Source organism: Lotus japonicus, chromosome 1 (genome assembly GCF_012489685.1).
Source record: "Lotus japonicus ecotype B-129 chromosome 1, LjGifu_v1.2".
Lineage (NCBI taxonomy): Eukaryota > Viridiplantae > Streptophyta > Magnoliopsida > Fabales > Fabaceae > Lotus > Lotus japonicus.
In genome coordinates, this window is record NC_080041.1 from 58,445,264 (window position 1) to 58,466,343 (window position 21,080).

The following is a 21,080-nucleotide window of genomic DNA, read 5'->3' on the forward strand; positions in this document are numbered from 1 at the left end:
TAATGTTGGACCAAAAATGGTTGAAGCGCTGACGTCCGGGTCTAGCTTCCAGCGAAACCCAGTTACGTGGTGGCGACGGATGGGAGGACACGCGATAGAAATAGAAGAAGTGGGAGGGTTCGGGCTCTTGCTGAATCACGTCGCAGAGGATTTCAAAGCATCGCAGGAAAGCCCAACTATTGGGGTGAAGTTGGCTGGGAGCGACATTGATGCTATGAAGCACGGAGCAGATGAAGGGGGAAAAGAGAAACCTAATTCCCAAACTAGTGAACATGTATCCATACGCATAGAAGAAGTGTGGAACACCCACGTGGTTGTCTTGGGGACGGAGTCAAGGGCGCTCGGCGGCTGTGCACACGCCGTAATACATAAGGTTGTCAAGAGGTTTCTCATGGCAAAACCCACTGGATTCTGAAGAAATTTCGCAAATGGATGACCACCGATCCAAGCTAGATGGTTGGTTGGGCATCGTCCCGGCGGGCAGAGCCCTAACAGCGGGGGCCGGCAAGGATTCCCAGGTTCTCGTTCGGAAGGCAAAAATGTCCTTTTCTTCAAGCGGCGCTTCGGTGTCATTACGAAAAGGGGTTTAAGAAGTAAGGGTCACTTTAAGGGTCACTTTAACGTTGTGGAGGTCCGCCGGAAGGAAGGGCGGCGCGTGGGAAGCTATGAAAGTAAAACAGTGGTTTGCAGAGGGAGATTCGCGTGTCGTGAAAAGGTTAAGGGATAAAGGGAACATCGTCTTTATAAGCAAAAGATAATGATTGAGGGAAACATGTGAAGGGACGTTGAGGGTAGTTGTTGGAAAAATGTGGAGTAAATGTGGAAGATCGTGCCCCATAACAACGGGAGAAATGATTGCAGTTGCGGATTTTCGGGAAGTGGAAATGACTCAGCAAGTGGAAATTGCAAACGGATAAAGATAGTTGGCCCAGTATCCAAAACTGACAGGTTTTTTGACGATTCGAGGGGACGTTTCGGGGGAACAGTTGAGATTTTGCAGACCTAAGCTGCCACGTGTCGAAGGCCCTGAGCGAATCAAGATCTCAAGATTTAGTACACGTGCGTGGCCGCGACGGGGCAAGCAAATCAAGCATCATCGCCACAAGCTTGCTTGTGGACTCAAGCCGTCAAGGGAGCGTGACGAGGCGTTCAAAATTTTATAAGCAAAAGATAATGATTGAGGGAAACATGTGAAGGGACGTTGAGGGTAGTTGTTGGAAAAATGTGGAGTAAATGTGGAAGATCGTGCCCCATAACAACGGGAGAAATGATTGCAGTTGCGGATTTTCGGGAAGTGGAAATGACTCAGCAAGTGGAAATTGCAAACGGATAAAGATAGTTGGCCCAGTATCCAAAACTGACAGGTTTTTTGACGATTCGAGGGGACGTTTCGGGGGAACAGTTGAGATTTTGCAGACCTAAGCTGCCACGTGTCGAAGGCCCTGAGCGAATCAAGATCTCAAGATTTAGTACACGTGCGTGGCCGCGACGGGGCAAGCAAATCAAGCATCATCGCCACAAGCTTGCTTGTGGACTCAAGCCGTCAAGGGAGCGTGACGAGGCGTTCAAAATTTTAGATTTTTAAGCTTTAAATTACCAAGCCATGTTGGCAATTGCTCATTATTTCCGTACCTTATGTTTGGCATTAGATAGTTTCTCGCATCCGTCGCCTTGTCTCTTTTGTTTAAAGACACACTTAGCTCTCATGCTTCGAGCTCGGTGTCTTGTGGACTTGTGGACTGGGCGAGACCCTAGGGTCCCTCGCCCAGAAGCGCTGGTCTAAGGCGAGGAGCGGACCAGGGACTTGGGCCTTCATCCCAGAGGCCCAACTAGCCCATTAGAATGATTTAGAGGCGCTAAGCCCAACTCCCGCAACTATAAATAGGGGAGGGATACCAATTGTAAGGGACTCTTGGCTCATTGGAGAAATAACAAGATTAAAATTCAGTTACTTTCCCTCTCTAAAGTGGTTTCGCTCTCATTCTCTCGAGGAATCTCACATCACGTTCCTTGCACCTTAGGTACTATACCTCATCTCAATGTTCATGATGGAACACTTAAAATTACACTAATAGTCAACATGCTTAAGATTAAGTCCTCGTCAAGATGGAAGACAAATACCGGTAACTTTGTATTCGTTGGAAAATTTGCAAGGAAATGACATCTTCGTCTCCAGCTGTCAAATCATACATTGTTACGACGAATCACCTCAACTTTTCGTACAATCTGCTAGAAGACAAGACTTTTGCATTTAATGCAAATGGCATTTTCCCTCCAAGGTTCGTATTTTGAGAAGAATAGAAGATTCAAACGGCTAGAAGTGTCTGAGTGACTATATAAAGGATGACGAAGACATAGAAGCAAAGTGTATTCCTAAGCAAAGTGTCTGAGTGACCATATTAAGACACGAATTTGCGAACACATTAATTTTACATTCTTTCAACAATCTGACCTCTCATTCTTTCATTTCTTGCAAAGTGTATTCCTAAGCTTTTTTTTTTCATATTCTTTTAGGAATCTCTGTCAGAATTCTCATTTATTGAGTTGGAAACTTGAGTTGGTTTTAAAACTTATAAAAGTTTGTATCTACACCCTTTTGTTGATAAGGCGATAGCTGGGAGAAGCTATTCAAAGAAATACTCATTGTTTTCTTGGAGATGATAGGTCAAGTAGAGGAGGAGTCACATACTTATAACTTTGCGAATTTAGTGGAAATATCCTAAAGGAGTAAGGGGACGAGAAGTAGCCTAGGGTTTGAGTGAATAAATATAAATCGTGTGTGTTTATCATCTTTCCTTTTGTATTTGGTATTCTGTATATACTAAACTTAAAGGGAAAGAAAAACTTGTTATAAAAGTTTGATTTTAACTTGAAGACATTTTAATCTGCTGCTAAAATTCTAGATGATGCACTTTGGTGTTGAACCTTATTAGGCTATGCAAGCTTTCAGAATCTTCTTTCAGTTTATTCTTTCTTCAGCACTTGCTATAGTTAGTTAAATCGTAAAAACTAATAAGTATGCGAAAAGATTTGTGAAATAAAATTCAACCCCCTTATTGTGATATCTTTGTTTATTTCAATAAGTGATCTAGAACACTTGATAATTCTCAAATAGGTTTTCTCAAGAGAAAACCATGGAGGAGAAACTAAGCTCTCAAACCTCACAAAATATGTGAATTTCAAAAGGACTAAAAGTAGTGAAAAAAAAAGGAGGCTTAATTTGTAGTGGAGACTCATTCCCTAATGAAAAATACCCTTATGTATGGAGTTTGGTTAGGTCCAATTTGGCTCAAAACTCCTAAACCTCTATTTGGACCACTATATTGGTCCAAAATCTAATGGGTTGGTCATAAAAACCCTTAACCTAATCTCAATCACTAAGTAGGTCCAATATAAATTTATAAACTAACTTATATAGGCTCAAATACAAGCACAACTCAAAGTACGAACAAAAGTACTAAGTCATATTTAGGCCAATATACAAACACAAAAGGAAGAACATACAAAAAATAGGGACATACTAGCTAGGCAAGCTTTATAGAGAAGTAAAGGCTTAAATGATGACTACAACAAGCTCTCAATGAAAAACCTCATCCTAGGTCTTCCCTCCATATACAAGCACGTATCAACATTCATTAAGTAACTTGTAATATGTATGTTAAGGTTTTAGCATTATTTTTATTTTTTCATTCTTAGTTTGAGGAGAGAGATCATGAGAAGATCTCTTAATGCTCAAAGGATAAGGGTCAACAAAGATTGACTCCTCCATCAAGACTCGAATACGGATTGACACGAGTGGGGGAAAGAAAATGGATTAGATATATGGCGTCAAAACATGGTTGCACGTTACATACAAGGTGAGAGTGTTCACTCCCTTACAAATGAGTCACCAGCCTCAATCGTCTCAGGCTTCAGGTTCACATATTACCCTTGAGTATAGGAGAGGTTGGTGAAGCTACAGAGGGTGCATGAAGCTCTTAAAAAGAAGAAGATGATGAAGAAGAAGGCCCAGACGCAAGCAATGATTGAAGCAATTAAAGCTCAACAGACTGGATCGTTGAAAGAAAGGAATTCACACCTTGTAGCCTTGACATAGACACTTAAGTTATTCCAAGTCATGAATCATAATAATGTTGATATTGAGAGATTCGTTGCTACTTTACGAAACTCCACCTGCCCTTGTTATTAAAATTACAATCAAATAGATTAATTATAAAATATATATTAAATATTAAAATTAATATTATAAGTACATTTAATATATTATATAAAAGCTATTTTTAACTATTTTTCATATTGAAGGTAAAAAATATGTTTTATACATAAAGTAATATTTTCTATTAGTTTATATTCAACCAAACGAGAAGAGAGATTACCGTCACTTTCTTTCTTCTCATATTGTCTCTTCACATGTTCTCTATTCTCACTTTCTTTTCTAAACCAAGCATGCCTTAAGTTTGCATGTGTTGATTCCCTAGTGTCCCTGGCGGACCATTGAGTTCCGTATTCTTGACGTAGATTTGAGGGGCGCATGGGAAATCTGTTGTTAGTCCCGGTGTCTGACTTATGTAGGACGGGTGGAGGAGACATGATACAACAACCGTGACGTATCTTTTTCACACGGGAGACAATTGAGGGATTTACTTTGGAATACACCATCCTGGATGGCATTGATTGACCTTGAGGCGATACCCTTAGCAAAGAGTTCAGATACCACCTCAAGTTGTACTCCGGCCTCTGATGAGGTTGTTTCTTCAACTCTTGCGGTGAAGGAGGCGATCACCACTCCTAGGGGGACCTAGAGGAGGAGTCGTCTCAGTAGCTCTGTGTGTTTGGGTTTAGTTGTGGGTACTATCATAGAGTTTTTCTTTTCTTATGTTTTGTTTCGGGCTTACTTTGGGTTGAGTGCGGTATTGTGCTTCGCTGTTGATTCTCCTGCAAGAGATAATGGGTAGTGCGCTGCGTACAAAGTCTTTCTCCTGTGGCGTACTCTCCTTTTTGAGCCCGTGGGGCACATGTTCTTTTAAACTATGTGTTCCCTTTTCATAATATGTACTTATGTGCATTAACTATTTATACATGGAGTGCATTTGTACCTTATCATTTATGTTATTATGTTCCAAGAAGCTTTAAGTTTAAGTTTAAAAAAAATCCTATGTTTAACAAATATAAATGATTTGGCATATTTAATTTCCGCATTTGGGCAAAAGAATAACGCCCTAAAATTCAGGGTGTTACAACAACCTTTCCATCATAATCATCCCTACGAGATCCAAACATTGGATTGATTTTTCAAAGCTCAAATGATCTGAAAGGGGGAGCAATTTCTTCCTCTAGGACTCCCTTGAAGCAAAGATTAAGTTGTTTTCACTGTGTTTACCGTCTTGAGAGGATGTCCAAGCCCACCCATCCATCCTACCAAAACCGGGTTGAAAATTGCAATTTTCTGCATAAAAAACTGTAGCATGTTCTTTCCCACTCCCGAAATAATTCTCTTTTCCACAAAAGCTTCCATTTCCGTACACCATTCTCCGACTCTCCCATATCCTTCACACTAAACTTATGCTGCAAAGAGGTTATAAAGTTTGTTAAATTCCTCCATTAATGCTCCTTGTCCTTGTTAGTTCTCAGACAAAAAATGAGTTACATCCCTTTCCACCAACGTCTTCTCTAGGCATTCATTTTGGAAGCCACAAGTGGATGTGTTATTAGGTAAATTTTGCACATATCTCTTAGAACCTTACTCCACAAGCTGTCATTTTCATTGAGTAAACTTCACCTCCACTAGCCTAAAGTTGCTTTGTTTAACGATCTTCATTATTCCCAACACACATTTCTCTATTTAATACAAGCAAATTTATTTTCTAGGTGTTAACCCAAAATTTGGCTTAAGGTTTGTCGACACAAGCTTGTCGAAATTTGATTCCGGACGAGCCAGAAAAATGTAAGTAAGTTGATGGTAGAATTCGACAAACATGATGCTCGAAGCAGTTACGTGAAAACCGGGCAGTTACTAGCACGTGCATGTACCCACGTTGCAACGTTGCAACATAAACGGTTGAAAACGTGTGCCTTCACCCACGATGGCCACCCACGATGCAGGCAAGCGGTTGAGGTACACCCCTCCCCCACGATGCAAGAAGCTTCGTGAGCAAGTAAGAGATCGTGGATCACCAAGTCCACTAACTCATCCAGCAGAAAAGAAAACCGTCAAGGACATGTGAGGCAATGAAGTGCTATAAATAGTAGAAGATCATTCAGAAGAAGGGGTTCCCAACTCAACTCCAAAAACTCACTAAAAAGCCTATATGTCCGCATCAAAGAGACTCCAGGAGCCTAACGTGATCATGAAGGAGTATGTTGCAGAACCAGCCATTTATCATTCATGCATTTAATGCTTTCAGACTTGTTGTTCCGTTCATTTAACTTTCTGTCGATTTTCTTTACTTGATGTAATTTTCAGTTTTTCGACTTTCTTTGTGTATTTTGCCCTTGTTTAATGAAATTCAGTTTCCTGTACTCTTGAATATTTGTTTTAAGTTACAAACTCAACCCTTGATACTTGTTTGTCGAAAATCACGTTCCACACACAACACTTTGGCAAGACGTTTTCCCAAAAGAACCCCTTAATCTTAAACTTTTTCCAGTTGAATTTGGAGAATATTTGTTTACCAAATATCACCGTAAACAAATTGGCACGCCTAGAACAAGCCTAGCCATGGAGATTTGTCGACCTTCATGAAGCAGATTGGCAAGAGACAGAAGCTTGGCGGGGATCCTCAAGGATTTGGTGCAGAACACATAGGCAGAAAGCCAATACAAGAGAAAAGCGACATGCTCAGCATCAGACACATCGCCGCTAGACGCACCGTGTTTCTTGACGAAGGTACTAAAAGCCATGTTGGCAGTTGGGATGAAAATTGGGTTGGTAGGCACAAGAATGGAATGATAGTCATCACCTATTGGCCACAGACCAGTTATGGCAGCCACGTCCAGAAGGGTAGGAGTGATCATGCCAAAAGGGACATGAAAGCAATTGGTGGCCCTCTCCCAAAAGTAAAACGAGCTAAGTAACATTGCCGGGTTATACAAGATAGGGGACCTCGACAATTGAATCAAGTCTAAAATCACTACCTTTTTCCATTGTTCCCCGCTTGCGGATTCAACCCTATTGAGCCATTTGAGATAGGCTCCATTGTTGGCATGAGGACTAGGAGGGGCAGAGCGAAAGGATCTTCGAGGATCAGGAAGAAAGGGCATATGGTAGGAAGGTCAAAAAGCTAAAATAAGTTCGTCACCTCGAGTACTAGGATGGAAAGATTCATGCCCTTTAGGAAGACTATCAGGTTTACCCTTTTTTACCTCTTTCAAAGGTCCTAACATGGCGCGAAAAGTACCATTAACAGTGAAAGGGATAAGTACCTGGGATTTTCAGATAGCCCTCTTCTCTGCTTCATTTGGTGGCTCCGGAATGGGCACACGTTTAGACTCATCTAGCTTGAGCTCAGAGGCTAATGGCACGTCGCTGACAGGGTTGGAAGCCATGAAGGATGCCGGAAGTAATTGTAAGGTAGAAACGCAGAAGTTGCTGGGAAATTCCAAGAAAAGTTCTGAGTTCTGGGAAATGTAAAAGCTTGGAAGAAACATTAATGGGGTATTTATAACCTGAAGAAGAAGCAGACTTGAGGTCTAACGGTTATTTTAATAATAAATTTCCATCACCCACGTTTTGTGCAGAAAGTGTAATCATGGCCCTAGTGCAAAAAGGGCGAAACCTGGATGTAGCAGTCAGAACTTCAGAGCCGTTGATTGGACCAAGAAACGAGTGGCCGAGATCGCTAAACGATTGAGTTTCTGAATTTAAAATAATGGAAATTGTCAAGCTCAAAAAATGCTTGGTTTCTCCAAGTATGGTAGTCGAAAACCAACATTTTTTGGGGGCATCTGTTAACCCAAAATTTGGCTTAAGGTTTGTCGACACAAGCTTGTCGAAATTTGGTTCCGGAGGAGCCAGAAAAATGTAAGTTAAGTTGATGGCAGAATTCGACAAACATGATGCTCGAAGCAGTTACGTGAAAACCGGGCAGTTACTAGCACGTGCATGTACCCACGCTGCAACAGAAACGGTTGAAAGTGTGTGCCTTCACCCACGATGGCCACCCACGATGCAAGCAAGCGGTTGAGGTACACCCCTCCCCCACGATGCAAGAAGCTTCGTGAGCAAGTAAGAGATCGTGGATCACCAAGCCCACTAACTCATCCAGCAGAAAAGAAAACCGTCAAGGACATGTGAGGCAATGAAGTGCTATAAATAGTAGAAGATCATTTAGAAGAAGGGGTTCCCAACTCAACTCCAAAAACTCACTAAAAAGCTCATATGTCTGCATCAAAGAGACTCTAGGAGTCTAACGTGATCATGAATGAGTATGTTGCAGAACCAGCCATTTACCATTCCTGCATTTAATGCTTTCAGACTTGTTGTTTCGTTCATTTAACTTTCTGTCGATTTTCTTTACTTGATGTAATTTTCAGTTTTTCGACTTTCTTTGTGTATTTTGCCCTTGTTTAATGAAATTCAGTTTCCAGTACTCTTGAGTATTTGTTTTAAGTTACAAACTCAACCCTTGATATTTGTTTGTCGAAAATCACGTTCCACACACAACACTTTGGCAAGACGTTTTCCCAAAAGAAGCCCTTAATCTTAAACTTTTTCCAGTCGAATTTGAAGAATGTTTGTTTACCAAATATCACCGTAAACACTAGGGTACCCTTGAATACAAGCAATTTTATTAGTCAAACAAATTCTTTTAAAGGTCTAAAGGGTACAAAACCCAATACGATTTACATATATCACAATAGTCTCAAACAATAATATGGATTCATCATGCATTCAAAGAAAGAACAATTAAAACCCTGCAACTTGGCATTAAGGAAATTCCAATATCTAAATTGAATAAAATCTATAATTTTCTCCCCCTCGAAAGTGTCATTAGCCATAAGGACCAAAATATTGCGGCTCAGATTGTCCACAAAGCTTATTTCTGGCTTTTGCGTTTGCCTTCCATTGCAACCTACATAAAGTGCATCTGAGGGTTCACTGGTAGTGCAATATAAAAAGCCTAACCAGTTATAACACTCAGACAAGATTCGCACAACATAAAAATAAAAATAAATAATGGAAAGATTTTTCCTCCTCAATATAGCAAAACAAGCAAAGTGTTTCTGTCTACGACTCAGATTCAGCCTTTGTGATAACCTTTCCAGCATAATCGTCAGTACGAAAGCACCAACCCTCGATGAAATTTTCACAGCACAAATAGATATGAAAAGGGGAGCGGTTTATGCCTATACGACTCCTTGGAGATAATAGTAAGTTGTTTTCACTATGTAATTACTATCTTGAGAGGCTGTCCCAACCCACCCATCATTCCTACCAATAACAGTGTTGAAAATTGTAATTATCTGCATCAAAGACTTAAGCATGTTTTTTCCCTCTCCCAAAATTCTCTTCTCCAAAAAAGCTTCCATTTCATACACCAATCTCCCACTCTCTCATATTATTCACACTACAATTCTGCTGCAGATACAAGTTAAAAAGCCTGTTAAATTCCTTCCTTAATGCTTCTTGTCCTAGCTAGTTCTCATACCAAAAAACAGTTTTATCCCTTCCCCTTTCTTAAATTCTTCCACCGGATGGATGCGTTATTAGGTACGTTTTGCCCATATCTCCAAGCACCCTACTCCACAAGCTGTCTTTTTCACTCGGTAACCTCTACCTCCACTTTCCTAAAAGTTCCTTTTTGGACGATCTTTCATTATTTCCAACTCACCTTCCTCCTCTGGCCTACACACCATTTCCCATTTAATACAAGAAATTTCGTTTTACACATCAGTAACTTGGCTTATTAGTCAAACATGTTCATTTAAAGGTATAAGGGGTGCCTAACCAAATACAAAATACATATATCATAATAAGATGGATTCATCATCCATTCAAAGAAAGAAAAATTAAAACCTTGCAACTTGGCTTTAAGCCAATTCCAAGATCTTAATTGTAGGATCTATATTTTCTCCCCCTCGAAAGTACTATTTTTTAAAAACTTGCTGCTTAGGTTGTCCACAAAGCTTGTTTCAGATTTTTCTTTTCCATTCCATTGCTACCTGCATAAAGTGCATCAGAAGGTCAATTGCTTGTGCAACATAAAAGCCTAACCAATTATAGCACTCGGACCAGATTCGCCAAGTATAAAATTAAGAGAATAAAATATGGAAAGATGTTTCCTCCTCCATAGATCAAAACATGCGAAGTGTTTCTGTCTACAACTCAGATTCAACCTCGGTGGCAACTTTTCCATCATAATCATCCATACGAAACCGCCCATTCATTGGAATTTTCAAAGCCCAAACATATTTGAAAATGAGAGCAGTTTTGCCTCTACGACTCCTGAAGCGAATAGTAAGCTGTTTTTATTGTGTATTTACCGTCTTCAGTGGTTGTCCAAACCCAACCATCCTTGCTATGAAAAACAATGTTCAAAAATGAAAATTTTTGCATCAAAGATTGCAGCATATTAATTCCCACTATTTCCTTCTCCACAAAAGCATCCATTTCCATACACCATTCTCCCCTTTCCCATATCCTTCACACTACGATTCTATTGCAGAGGCAGGTTACAAAATCTTTTAATTTTCTTCTATAATGCTCTTTGTCCTAGCTTGTTCTCATACCAAAAACATATTTTATCCCTTTCCCCCAACGTCCTCTCTACGCATTCATCTCCAAAGCAAGATTTGCGTAAATACTCCCCCAGAGGGATGCTGTCCTTTTCATTCAGTATCCTCCACTTGCCTAAAAGTGCTTTGTTGAACGATATTCATTTTCCCTTTTCATACAAGGAATTTTATTTTGCACGTCCGCAATGCTCCTTGTTTCAACCCCATTCTAAGACTAAAAATGAAATTTATCCCTTTCTCCCAATGTTCTCACTACGCCTTCATCTCGAAAGCAAGATTTGCGTAAATTCTTCCACCAGATAGATGCGTTATTAGGTTCATTTTGTCTATATCTCTTAGAACCCTACTCCACAAAGCTGTCTTTTTCACTTAGTAGCCTCCACCTCCCTCCAGTTGTGTAAAAGTGCTTTGTTGAATGACCTTCATTATTCTCATTATTCTCAGCCCACCTTCCTCTTTTGGCCTACCCCATTTCCCCCATTGATACAAGGAATTTTATTTTCCACATCCACCTTCCTCCGAAAACAAATTCCTCATTATACTCTTGCAACATTTAACCACCTCATATGGAACTTTAAAGAAAGATAAATAAAATAGAGGAAGAGATGTTAAGACACTCTTGATCAAGCATATTATCCCACCAAATGAGAGGGCTTTCACTCTCCAAGATGACAACTTAATCCCAAGTTTACTTACTATAGGTTCCCAAAAAAACATCTTTCTTGGGTTTCCCCAATGAGAATGCCTAAATATGTGAAGAGTAATTTCATAATTATGCAGTAGAGGAGAGAAGCAAAACCGTGGAGTAGTCTATCTTCCAAAGAGGTTCTAGCTAGTTTACTCTTGAAGAAGTTTACTTTTAGGCCAGATGCTAGTTCAAAGCATCTTAAGATCTATAACACCACAGTATTTTGTGTTGCCTCCCATATGAATATTGAGTCATTTGCAAACTGCAATATTGAGACTTGTACCCCTTCCCTTTCACCCACGCGGTATCCTGCAAACTTCTTCAAAGCTACAGCCTTACTGAATAAGTCGCTAAAATTAAAAATAGAAAACGGAGCTAAAGAATGCCTTCGTTTAAGACCTTTCTCCATCCTGAATTTTTCACATGGGCTTCCATTTATAAGGACTAATACAGTAGCAGAATTTAGACACCCTCAGATCCACACCGTCTATTTTTCACAAAAACTTAGCCTTTTCATCATATAAAACAGAAAAACTCGAGCTAACTAATGTATGCCTTTTCACAGTCCACTTTGATAACTGTAGGCTTCCCCTTGCATTTAACCTCACGAGAATCTCGTTTTTGACAAAGGCTGTATTCTTTTCGCTGTGATATCCATAGTGTATTTCTAGGAATTTAGATAAATAAAAAAGATTAATTAAAAATTTCTAATTGGTCTGTATCTGGTCAGCAATGGAGGACATAAAGATTGATGGTCAGAAGTATGAAACCGAGAAGGAAAGGTGAAGAAGGATGACTTTAAAATTTAAATTTAAACGCATCTGGATATGAGAATCAATTATCTTACATGATGATAACTTAAAAAAAATGAATATTCCTCAGTAAAAACAATAATTTCAGACGGCTGTCCCAGGAATCAATTTTGAACTGCAGGGAAGAGAAACCATCTCCAACCACCGGCCACCAAATTGAATATTTACACACAAAAATACGAATACCAATCTAATAATCAAACCATGTGTAAATAATCAAAATCAAAAGGCACACAAATAAGATTTAACAACCAATCTATAAGGCATAGCTACATATGTAGATTCATATTATTTGAATTGTGATCTAGAAACAACTAGTATGTACATATTGGTTGACTGAGATCGGAACAGATCAAGTAAATTAAAGTATAGAAAATGACATGGATGATTGTTAAGAAATAAAAAGAGAAACAGAACATTAGGTTTTGAATTAATTAAGAGAGGGTGGTCTTGCCGGGATTATCAGCAGCTTTCAATGTTTTTTCAATGAGCTTGCGAGCTTTTTTGCTGCGAATCTCGACCTTAACGCTGGCACTCTTGTCAATCTTGATGTAAGGCTTGCTTGGCTGCTTCTTCTTCTTGTTCTTCAGGGACCTCACCTTTGACTTAATCGATTCCACTAGATTTCCCAATTGATTCGCCATGCTCTGCTTCTATGTTGTTCACTTGTTCCTATATCTCCTACATATTATTTCCGTGTTACTAAGAGTACTGTTTTTCCTGTTCATTTCAAATTGCAGTTTTTTTTTTTTGGTGTAATGAGAATTGGGCCAGTTTTGTTAAATTGGGTTCCAAGGTGGGCTCCATGTATCCAGTATGATAGATTTGAAACAAAACTCCAATTTAACAAAACAGACGGCAGTTTTTTCAACAATGTTTGACCTAAGTAACATATATTAGATACAACCGTTTGATACAAAACTCAAATCACACGGCAATTTCGCTTCTCACCCTCAAAATTCTCCATAATTTCAACCTCTTTCCGTCAGCAGTGAATCACGATTGGTACTTTAATTCATTATTCAATGGTTTTCCTCATTTTCTCCTATTTTTCTCCTATGTCACTCAAATCGTGGAGGATTATGGCCCTGGTTTTCCGATTTGATGTAATGGGTGACAAAAGCTTCCATATCTATGACGATTGACGCAGGTAATGTGCTCCATATTTATTCCCTCAGCAAACGTTGTTGTCCCAGTATTCTTGCCTCAGCAAATGTACTTGTTGGCAAATTTTATGGGTTTTAAACTGAAATTTAGGGTCAATTTATGGATTTCCTCTGCCATATATCAATTTGATTGGTATGTGTTGTCAGTTCAAATGGGATGTTTCTGAAAACGAGCAATGAAAGTCTGATGAAATGAGCTCCATCAATTTGTGATCTTTTGTTGTCTATAAATAGGCTCCTCTTGCTTTGGTTATTTCAACTTGAGTTATAAGTTGTTGTTTGTGTTTTGTTTGTTCTTCTTTTATTTGCATCTTACTGTAATAACAGTTCCAATGTCTCATACTGCTGGCATTAACAGTCCATTGAAATCTCTTTGTGGTGGAAGGGATACATGGAGGATTAAAGTAAGGGTTATTCGTGTATGGGAGATGTCTCCAGTTTCTCAACCATCAAAACCATATGCTATGAATTTGGTCTTGGTTGATTCTGATGTAAGTTCATCCTGAAGTTGTTAGTAGTATTTAACATTGTTATTAACTTTAGTAGTTGTTTAATTTAATGTGTGGTTTGCAGGGTATGAGGATTGAAGCGGTCATACGTAAAGGCATGATCCAGAAATTCAAGAGGCTGATTGTTGAGGGCCAAGTTTACAAAATAGTATACTTCAATGTTGTTGAAAATGATGGAGCTTATCGTGCATCCCCACATGAGTTCAAGATTGTGTTTAATGGTAGGACAAAGGTGGAACGTGACCAATCTGATATCATACCATTGAACTCTTTCTACTTCAAGAACTCTGAAGAAATCTCTGCTACCCTTGGTGAATCAGATGTTTTGGTTGGTGAGATATTTTATCTGTAGCCTTCTTCTATTTTGTTTAGTGTTGATATTCTTTTTATAATTTGGCAAGAAAAATTGAAATTTTGCACATGTTGGCCCATATGTACTCATAATATGGAATAATTTGGGTGACAGATATGATTGGGTTGGTTACTGCTATATCTACTGAAAAGCAATATGTGAAGGGTGGTAATGTTAATAAGATTATTGTGTTGGAGCTCACTGATGATAGGTATGTAATATGTAATATTTTTCATTGGTCGAAATTTGTAATGGTTAAATGTAATTATTTGCATAATTGTGGTATTTTTTGTAACTGAAAGTTAATTTTTTTGCTATAAGGGGGAAAGTCCATTGTTCATTCTTTGGGCGATATGTGGATATTGTTAGGCAGTTTGCAGCTGTTGGAGGTCATGGTATGCCTGTAGCAATTATTCAGTTTGCTAAGGTCCGTTTAAGGGTAATTATTTATTCTCTTTTTGCATTATGTATAAATTTTGTGGAAACTGTATTGTATCTTTTTTTTTTAAATTGAGAAGTTGTAGAGATGTTGTAATTTGTTTTTAGTTTAAAATTCAAATGGTTTATGTGGCAGTGCCTACTTTTATAATTTGGCAAGCATTTTTGAGATGTTCTTATGTTGTGTGTTTTGGTGCAGGAGATGTTGTTCTACAAAATGTTATGAATGCTACCAAACTTATGTGGAATCCTGATGTGCCTGAGGCTAATTCATTTCGTGATGGGTAGTTTGCTGCATAAATTTATTTTTTTGTTAATTGTTTCAATCCCAAACTTGTGTTATTTGAATGATTTGAACGTAACTTTATTTTTGTTTTGAAGGTTGGCATTGCATGATATTGATGTTGACCTTCCTATTGGACAAATTGATGATGGGTTTCGTCGGCTTCCAACTGATCAAGACTCTGTTTCTCTCTTCCCTAGGAAGAGTATTGGTGAACTGCACAGTACTGGAGAGGTTATATTTCATGTTTAAATCTGCACATGCACCTTGAACTTAGACCTATCACATTTTTTAAACTTTAATTTTTTTACAGGAAGGTAGGTTCACAGTGATGGCAGAGATTGTTGGCTTAACTGATGGAGAGAAGTGGTGGTATACTTCTTGCCATTGCCATAGGTCTGTTACAGCTGAGGATGGACTATATTTTTGCTCTGCTTGCTGTGTCCATGTATTTGAAGTTACCCCAAGGTATTGATCAAATTGTCCTGTTTTGGTTTTTTCCTTACTGTAGTGGATTTTCACAATTTCAATTGTTAATTTTAGAAGTTTTTATTTGTGATCTTAGATTCAGGGTGAAATTTGAGGTTTCTGATGGTGAAGACCTTGCTACATTTGTGTTGTTTGATGCTGATTGTCAAAATCTGATTAACAAGACTTGCAAAGAATTAGTTGTTAGCTCCAAGGCCAGTAAAGCTATTATTTTTTTGATTTTCTACCATTTAAGTATACCCAAAATTACTTTAGCCAAGGACTAAGGCTATCAATTCTGATTTGCAGGGTGTTATGGGAGATGGGGAATATCCTGCTGAAATTTATGGTCTGATAGGTACAAAGCTGATTTTCATTGTTGAAAAGTTAGCTGACCATGGTTCAAAGTATGATCATTCTTACAAGGTGAAGAGTATATGTGCTGATGAGACTTTAGTGGAAGCTTTTAATGACAATGAGAATGTTCAAACTGCAAACAATGTGTGTTTCTTATTCCTATAAAAAAATTTATGTGTTTGTTTTATCAATTTGTTCTTAAAATGATAGTACTATATGTATATGTATATGAAGTTTTTAACCATGGATCATTTATTGAATTACTAGGTTCAATCAAGTGATGTTGAAGGATCAAACTTAACTCCTGAAAATTCTGACACTATAACACAGCTTGGCCCCAATGTTATTTCTTTGGATGACATCTTACCTGGTGATGGGTCTGCTGTATATTCATCAGTTGGAAGTGGTAGTGGATTGGAAGCAAGTTCTAGCAAGCCTTCCAAAAAAATGCGTCTGAGGGGAACGAAAGTGGAAAAGCTGTGAATGTGAAGTTTAGTTAGTTGCCTTGGTTTTAATTGGAGCTTCTCAGACTTTTGGCTAATCATTTGTGCATTGTTGGGTTATTGTGGTGAACCCACCACATGCACTTTGACTGTGATCTGAGAAGTATTTGGATGTTTTCCAACTTTAGGGCAACAATAAGTAGTATTTATATTTTGATGTTATGTAGTATGTTGTTGTTAATTTCCAATTTCCAAGTCTCTTTATGTTGTATCCCTTGCACTTTTATGATAACTTGTGATGTACATTTTGTTAAGTTATGAGTTTCAGACTCTTTTGTTTATTTGTTAAGTTGTTTACATTAATACATGTGCACTGGCATGATATGAAATTATTGTTCATTTTATCTTCCAAATAGGTCTAACCATACCGGTAATAATTAGGGCTTGTGTTCACAGAAGTAGTTGTTTATATTTCAAAATAGTAAAGGTATTAGGAAGTTGTTAATTTGTTTCCAAGTTGTTACATTTGTTTCTCTTTATTTGTTGTAGGCTATCCACTAGATCTTAGCCTGAATATTTTATTATCATAAAATCAAGTGAATTTGAAGACTTTTTTGTTGGAAATTACCATCACATTAAATGCTTTTGAAAACAACTTTCAATCAGGTTCTTAATATTGAAGGAAGTATTAGAGTACATATAAGATGACAAAGAAAGGGCCCACAGTTAACCAGCAGTAAAGGATAATAGGAAAATGAACAAAGGAGACAAAAGGTCCTTAGGAGCATGCTAACGATTTTCCTTCTTTAATGCTATCTACCTAGGAAAACCAAATGCATCCTTATCTATAATTATGATCCAGAATTATAATAACATTAGAAGTTTAAAACTTAATTGCATCAATTATTATTTTAGTATAATTGTTTATATAAGTTACGGTAAAATTTAATTCATTAGCTTTAATTGGATCCAATTGAGAATCCTTATTTATATTTGAATGTTAGGTGTGGTAGATATATTAATCATGCACTTTTTAAAATCCTAATTATTTGTTTTTTTAGTGTTATATGATAATAATAAATGTCTTTTTTTATTGTGGAAATTGGAAAAAGAAAAGTCTTGGAATTGGAAATTCGGTTATTAATTTAAGTAAAAAATACTTATTATTCTTTATCACATCCTAAATTTCAATGACACATGAAATTAAACTTCATTATAAGACCTGAGAACTGTTAAAATTCTGAAATCCGTTTTACACATTCAACGTTACCTCTTCTTTTTCTCTCTCGTCTTTTTGTTGGTTTCTCCTATTTAAACTCTTCTTCCTTTATTTTGTTAACTTGAATCACTTCTCTTTTACTGGTGTCTGTGCTTTTCTCCCTCAAAGTGGCTATCTGTCTTCCATCTTCAGTTCAAGAGTAAGGGTTAGGAAATTTACTGCTTTTATCAAATCTGGCCCCTCTCCCCATCATGTGTTATCTGTGATCCATAAAAGTTTCTACCTTTGTATATATGTATGTGAATGCCTTTGTAATGCCTATTTGCATGGCCGTTTCATAAATATTTGGTTAATTTTTGTTTCGTTTGTATACTTTATTTGAAGGATGTGTTCTGGTTTTGTAGTTTTTGTTGCATGTGTGAATGGGGATGTCAGCTTTGGTATCTGGAAGTTCCTTTTTTTCTTTTTAACCTTGCATGCAGATATATGTTATATTTGTTTTATCAGTAATCTGTTGAATCATCACCTTAATCTGGAATGTTTGGATCTGCTACTTCTGTAATTTACAGTATTTTGTATCCAAGTCAGTGAAAAGTAAGTGAAAAAAAACTTATGATGGATTGAAAATTCTGGATCAACATCCTACTATTTTATAATTATCTTTAATTTTTTGGGTGTTGTAGATTCATAATGATGAAAGTTTTTCCCTTTCCAGATTTAGAGCCAAATCACAATGTTCTATGTGTTTTTGCATGTATGATTAGTTTTGATCTCTACTTTGGACAATGAATTGTTAGCTTGTGAAATAGTAGATTCGGAGAATTAATATTTTTTGGCTTCATATGATTGTATCTGTTGTTTATAGTAGAGAAAAGGTGCTACATGACTTCCTTATGTGTTGTATAAACAAGTTCTTCCTTTGTTTTCATTATTAATCTATATTATTAAAACTGTCTTCCTGATGTGCAGTAATAATGCATCCTTTTTCGCTGAGATTTCCTCATTCCAATAAGAGGATCTTTGTCAAACCACTGCGTGTGGGAATGGTAATGTTGATTTGTTACATGGTCCATCTAACATATTAGAGATATGATTTGGTTGGAAATTAATATAGTTTGATGTAATTTTTTTGTTCATTAATTAGGTACATATTCATGTTCCAAGGCGATTTGATGATCATTTTGGGCCAGGACTTGATGATTTTGTGGAGTTACGAGATCCTGTTGGTAATACTTTCAATGTTAAGTTTGAGTACCAATTCAACAAGGCTAGATTTTCTGATGGTATTTCAGAATTGCGTGTTGTCCATCAATTGGAATCAATTGTGTGGATTCGATTTTCCTACCGTAGAGAATCTAGGTTTGACATAAAAATTTTTGATGGCCATTTGAGAGAGATTGAGTACAGGATTAAACAACAAGTTGAGGAGCCAGGAAATTCTCTGGATGGAAACCATTCATCCCTTCATAGCAGTGAAGATAAAAATATTGTTGATTTAGTGACAGAGGATGAGTGTGATAATGTGGTCAGCAAGCTTCAATTTCATAAGCTGGTTTGGTTGCCTGATATTAGTCTTGCCCACATGACTGGGAAGAGAGCTCTGGTGGGGTTTATTTGTGTTATTATTTTCATTGTGCTTGTTATAAATTTGCTATGTTCCTTACTTGATGTTGTTTATTGTAGATCATTCCAGGATGTGTTCAGCAAAGTGCTTTTCCTAAGCTTCCATCTGAAATTAAGGTGTGCCTTCCAAATGGTACATGGACGCAGTGGCAGATTGTTTGGCATCCTATTTGTAATTCTGTGGCAGAGGACTCTGTCAAGCCTGAGATGGTGGGTGAGATAGGTGGAGACTGGTGCGATTTCCTCAGGGATGAGTTCAACAGAACTGGTTCTATTGCAGCAAACAGAATGCAAGTTTGGAGACTCCCTCAGCCAAATAGTTTCAGTGTTCATGTTTTCACATGTTAGTCCTTTATCATGTTATGTGTGTGGTTGTTTTTTGGATAGCGTTGATGAATTTTGAGAATGTAGTTGGTCTGGACTTATTGGTTTAACTCCAATGTGTTATTTTGGGTTAGTATTAGTAGTTGGTGAACAAGCTTTTCCAGTGTTACGTGGACAACTTAGTTTTCTTTAGTGTTATGGTCAGAAATTGAATTTTGTGGGAGAACTACTCAAGTTAGAGTTGTGTTCACAATTCTATTCAGTTGTATGAGTGTGTTATCCTTGTGTTGAATTTGCTGGTTTTATAAGTAGTTTATTTAGCCATGTTGATATTATTTTATTATCTAATGCCTAACTGAAACCAACTTATTTTGAAATCTACACTTACTTTTTGATACCCAATCTGGTTGATTATTTTTAAAATTGCTTTGAAATTAGGCATGAATTAGTGGAAAGTTAAATAATATTTCAACAATTGATTTGATTAGGTATTTGGTCACAATTTAGATTGTGTATGTTAGTGCACGTATGAATGCTTATCTAGATTGGGAATATATTATTTTTGTTTCATAAGATTAAGGAAATTATTTTAAGAATATAATATTCTTTTATATTTGATTTGTTTTTGTTACAAGAGTATATATTTAAATCTAATCTTAAGACAAAAGATTATAGTGATTAATCTAAACAATTATGTAATATGCTTGTTTATAACAATGTTTATAAAGGTTTGGGTTTGAATTTTAAGAATCGAAATAACCCTCGGTTGGAGAGTCAGTTTCACCCTTATGTGTATCTGCTTGGTCCAAACAGGGTTGCCTCTGAAATAGGATAATTGGTGTGCCCCTAAACAAAAAATCTAAGTTGAATTTAAGTTGAATGGATTCTTGTGTTATTTCATATAAAATATAATTTTTTTATATGAAATCATTTTAATGAGTGGTTTTGATTCTTATCGTTTGAATTATAGGTATATATATATTTTTTGATCACTTTTAATTTGAAATAAAAATCCATTTGTATATTTTATTTTATTGTGTATTCCTCATTATAAATGGGGGTTGGAGTTATTTTGGAACTTATTTATGTAAATAAGAAGTGTGTGTTATTAATCTTGAATTTAATGTTGACAAAAAACAATATTATAGGTCAATGTTATTTTTGTTAAAAAATTAATAAATAAAATTATAACTAATAGCAACTTATCTTTACGTTAAAAAAAAAAAACTTATCTTTATTTTGATTGGAAGAAGTGTTATTTGGGTCAAACTTTCTCTTAGGGTGTTTAGACCACCCTTTTTAAACATAAACATTAATATAAATTGATAGTTATTAAATAGTTTTTGAATTTTTTTTTCTTATAAAAGTAGCTGAGGAGGTAGTATACAAAAAGGTGGAGTATACATTTAACCTACTTTACTATTTCATTTCATCCAAAATCACATTTTCCCCACACTCAATATATTGAAGTTGTCACACCATATTGTAGGAGATTTCATTGTGTGACATGTGTTTGATTTATTTTTTATTAGAATCCTATCTAATTGACATGTTGGTACTTATGTGTTATTGTATCATGATAGTGATTTCAATATTTGCATATTTATAGTAGTTTCATATTTATATTACTTAAGTTTTTATGGCTGATTTTTTTTTTAAAAATA

At 36.8% G+C, this 21,080-nt stretch overlaps 2 protein-coding genes across 2 annotated transcripts; one reads left to right on the forward strand and one right to left on the reverse strand.

Annotated features, from left to right (window-relative positions):
* Nucleotides 1-9,861: 9,861 nt before the first annotated feature.
* LOC130732909 (uncharacterized) lies at nt 9,862-12,964 on the reverse strand. The gene is made up of 2 exons (XM_057584921.1): nt 12,689-12,964; nt 9,862-10,161 (listed from the first exon to the last, which is right to left on the reverse strand). Exons 1-2 carry the CDS (start codon nt 12,876-12,878, stop codon nt 10,109-10,111), a joined length of 243 nt encoding a protein of 80 aa, XP_057440904.1. The 5' UTR covers nt 12,879-12,964; the 3' UTR covers nt 9,862-10,108.
* Nucleotides 12,965-13,368: 404 nt separating this feature from the next.
* Nucleotides 13,369-16,516, forward strand: LOC130739952 (uncharacterized). Its single transcript, XM_057592430.1, has 10 exons — nt 13,369-13,384; nt 13,728-13,891; nt 13,974-14,241; nt 14,376-14,472; nt 14,583-14,700; nt 14,808-14,983; nt 15,081-15,216; nt 15,296-15,450; nt 15,548-15,951; nt 16,075-16,516. Exons 1-9 carry the CDS (start codon nt 13,369-13,371, stop codon nt 15,735-15,737), a joined length of 1,320 nt encoding a protein of 439 aa, XP_057448413.1. The 3' UTR covers nt 15,738-15,951; nt 16,075-16,516.
* Nucleotides 16,517-21,080: the final 4,564 nt, after the last annotated feature.

Excerpts from the sequence above, each read along its gene's own strand:
- LOC130732909 (XM_057584921.1), bottom strand. The coding sequence starts at position 12,878 with ATGGCGAATCAATTGGGAAATCTAGTGGAATCGATTAAGTCAAAGGTG. Across the intron at positions 10,162-12,688 it reads GAAAGCTGCTGATAATCCCG|GTAGCAATGGAATGGAAAAG; the intron begins GCAAGACCACCC and ends CACTTTATGCAG.
- LOC130739952 (XM_057592430.1), top strand. Across the intron at positions 14,701-14,807 it reads TTGCTAAGGTCCGTTTAAGG|TTTAAAATTCAAATGGTTTA; the intron begins GTAATTATTTAT and ends ATTTGTTTTTAG. Across the intron at positions 15,217-15,295 it reads AACTGCACAGTACTGGAGAG|GAAGGTAGGTTCACAGTGAT; the intron begins GTTATATTTCAT and ends ATTTTTTTACAG.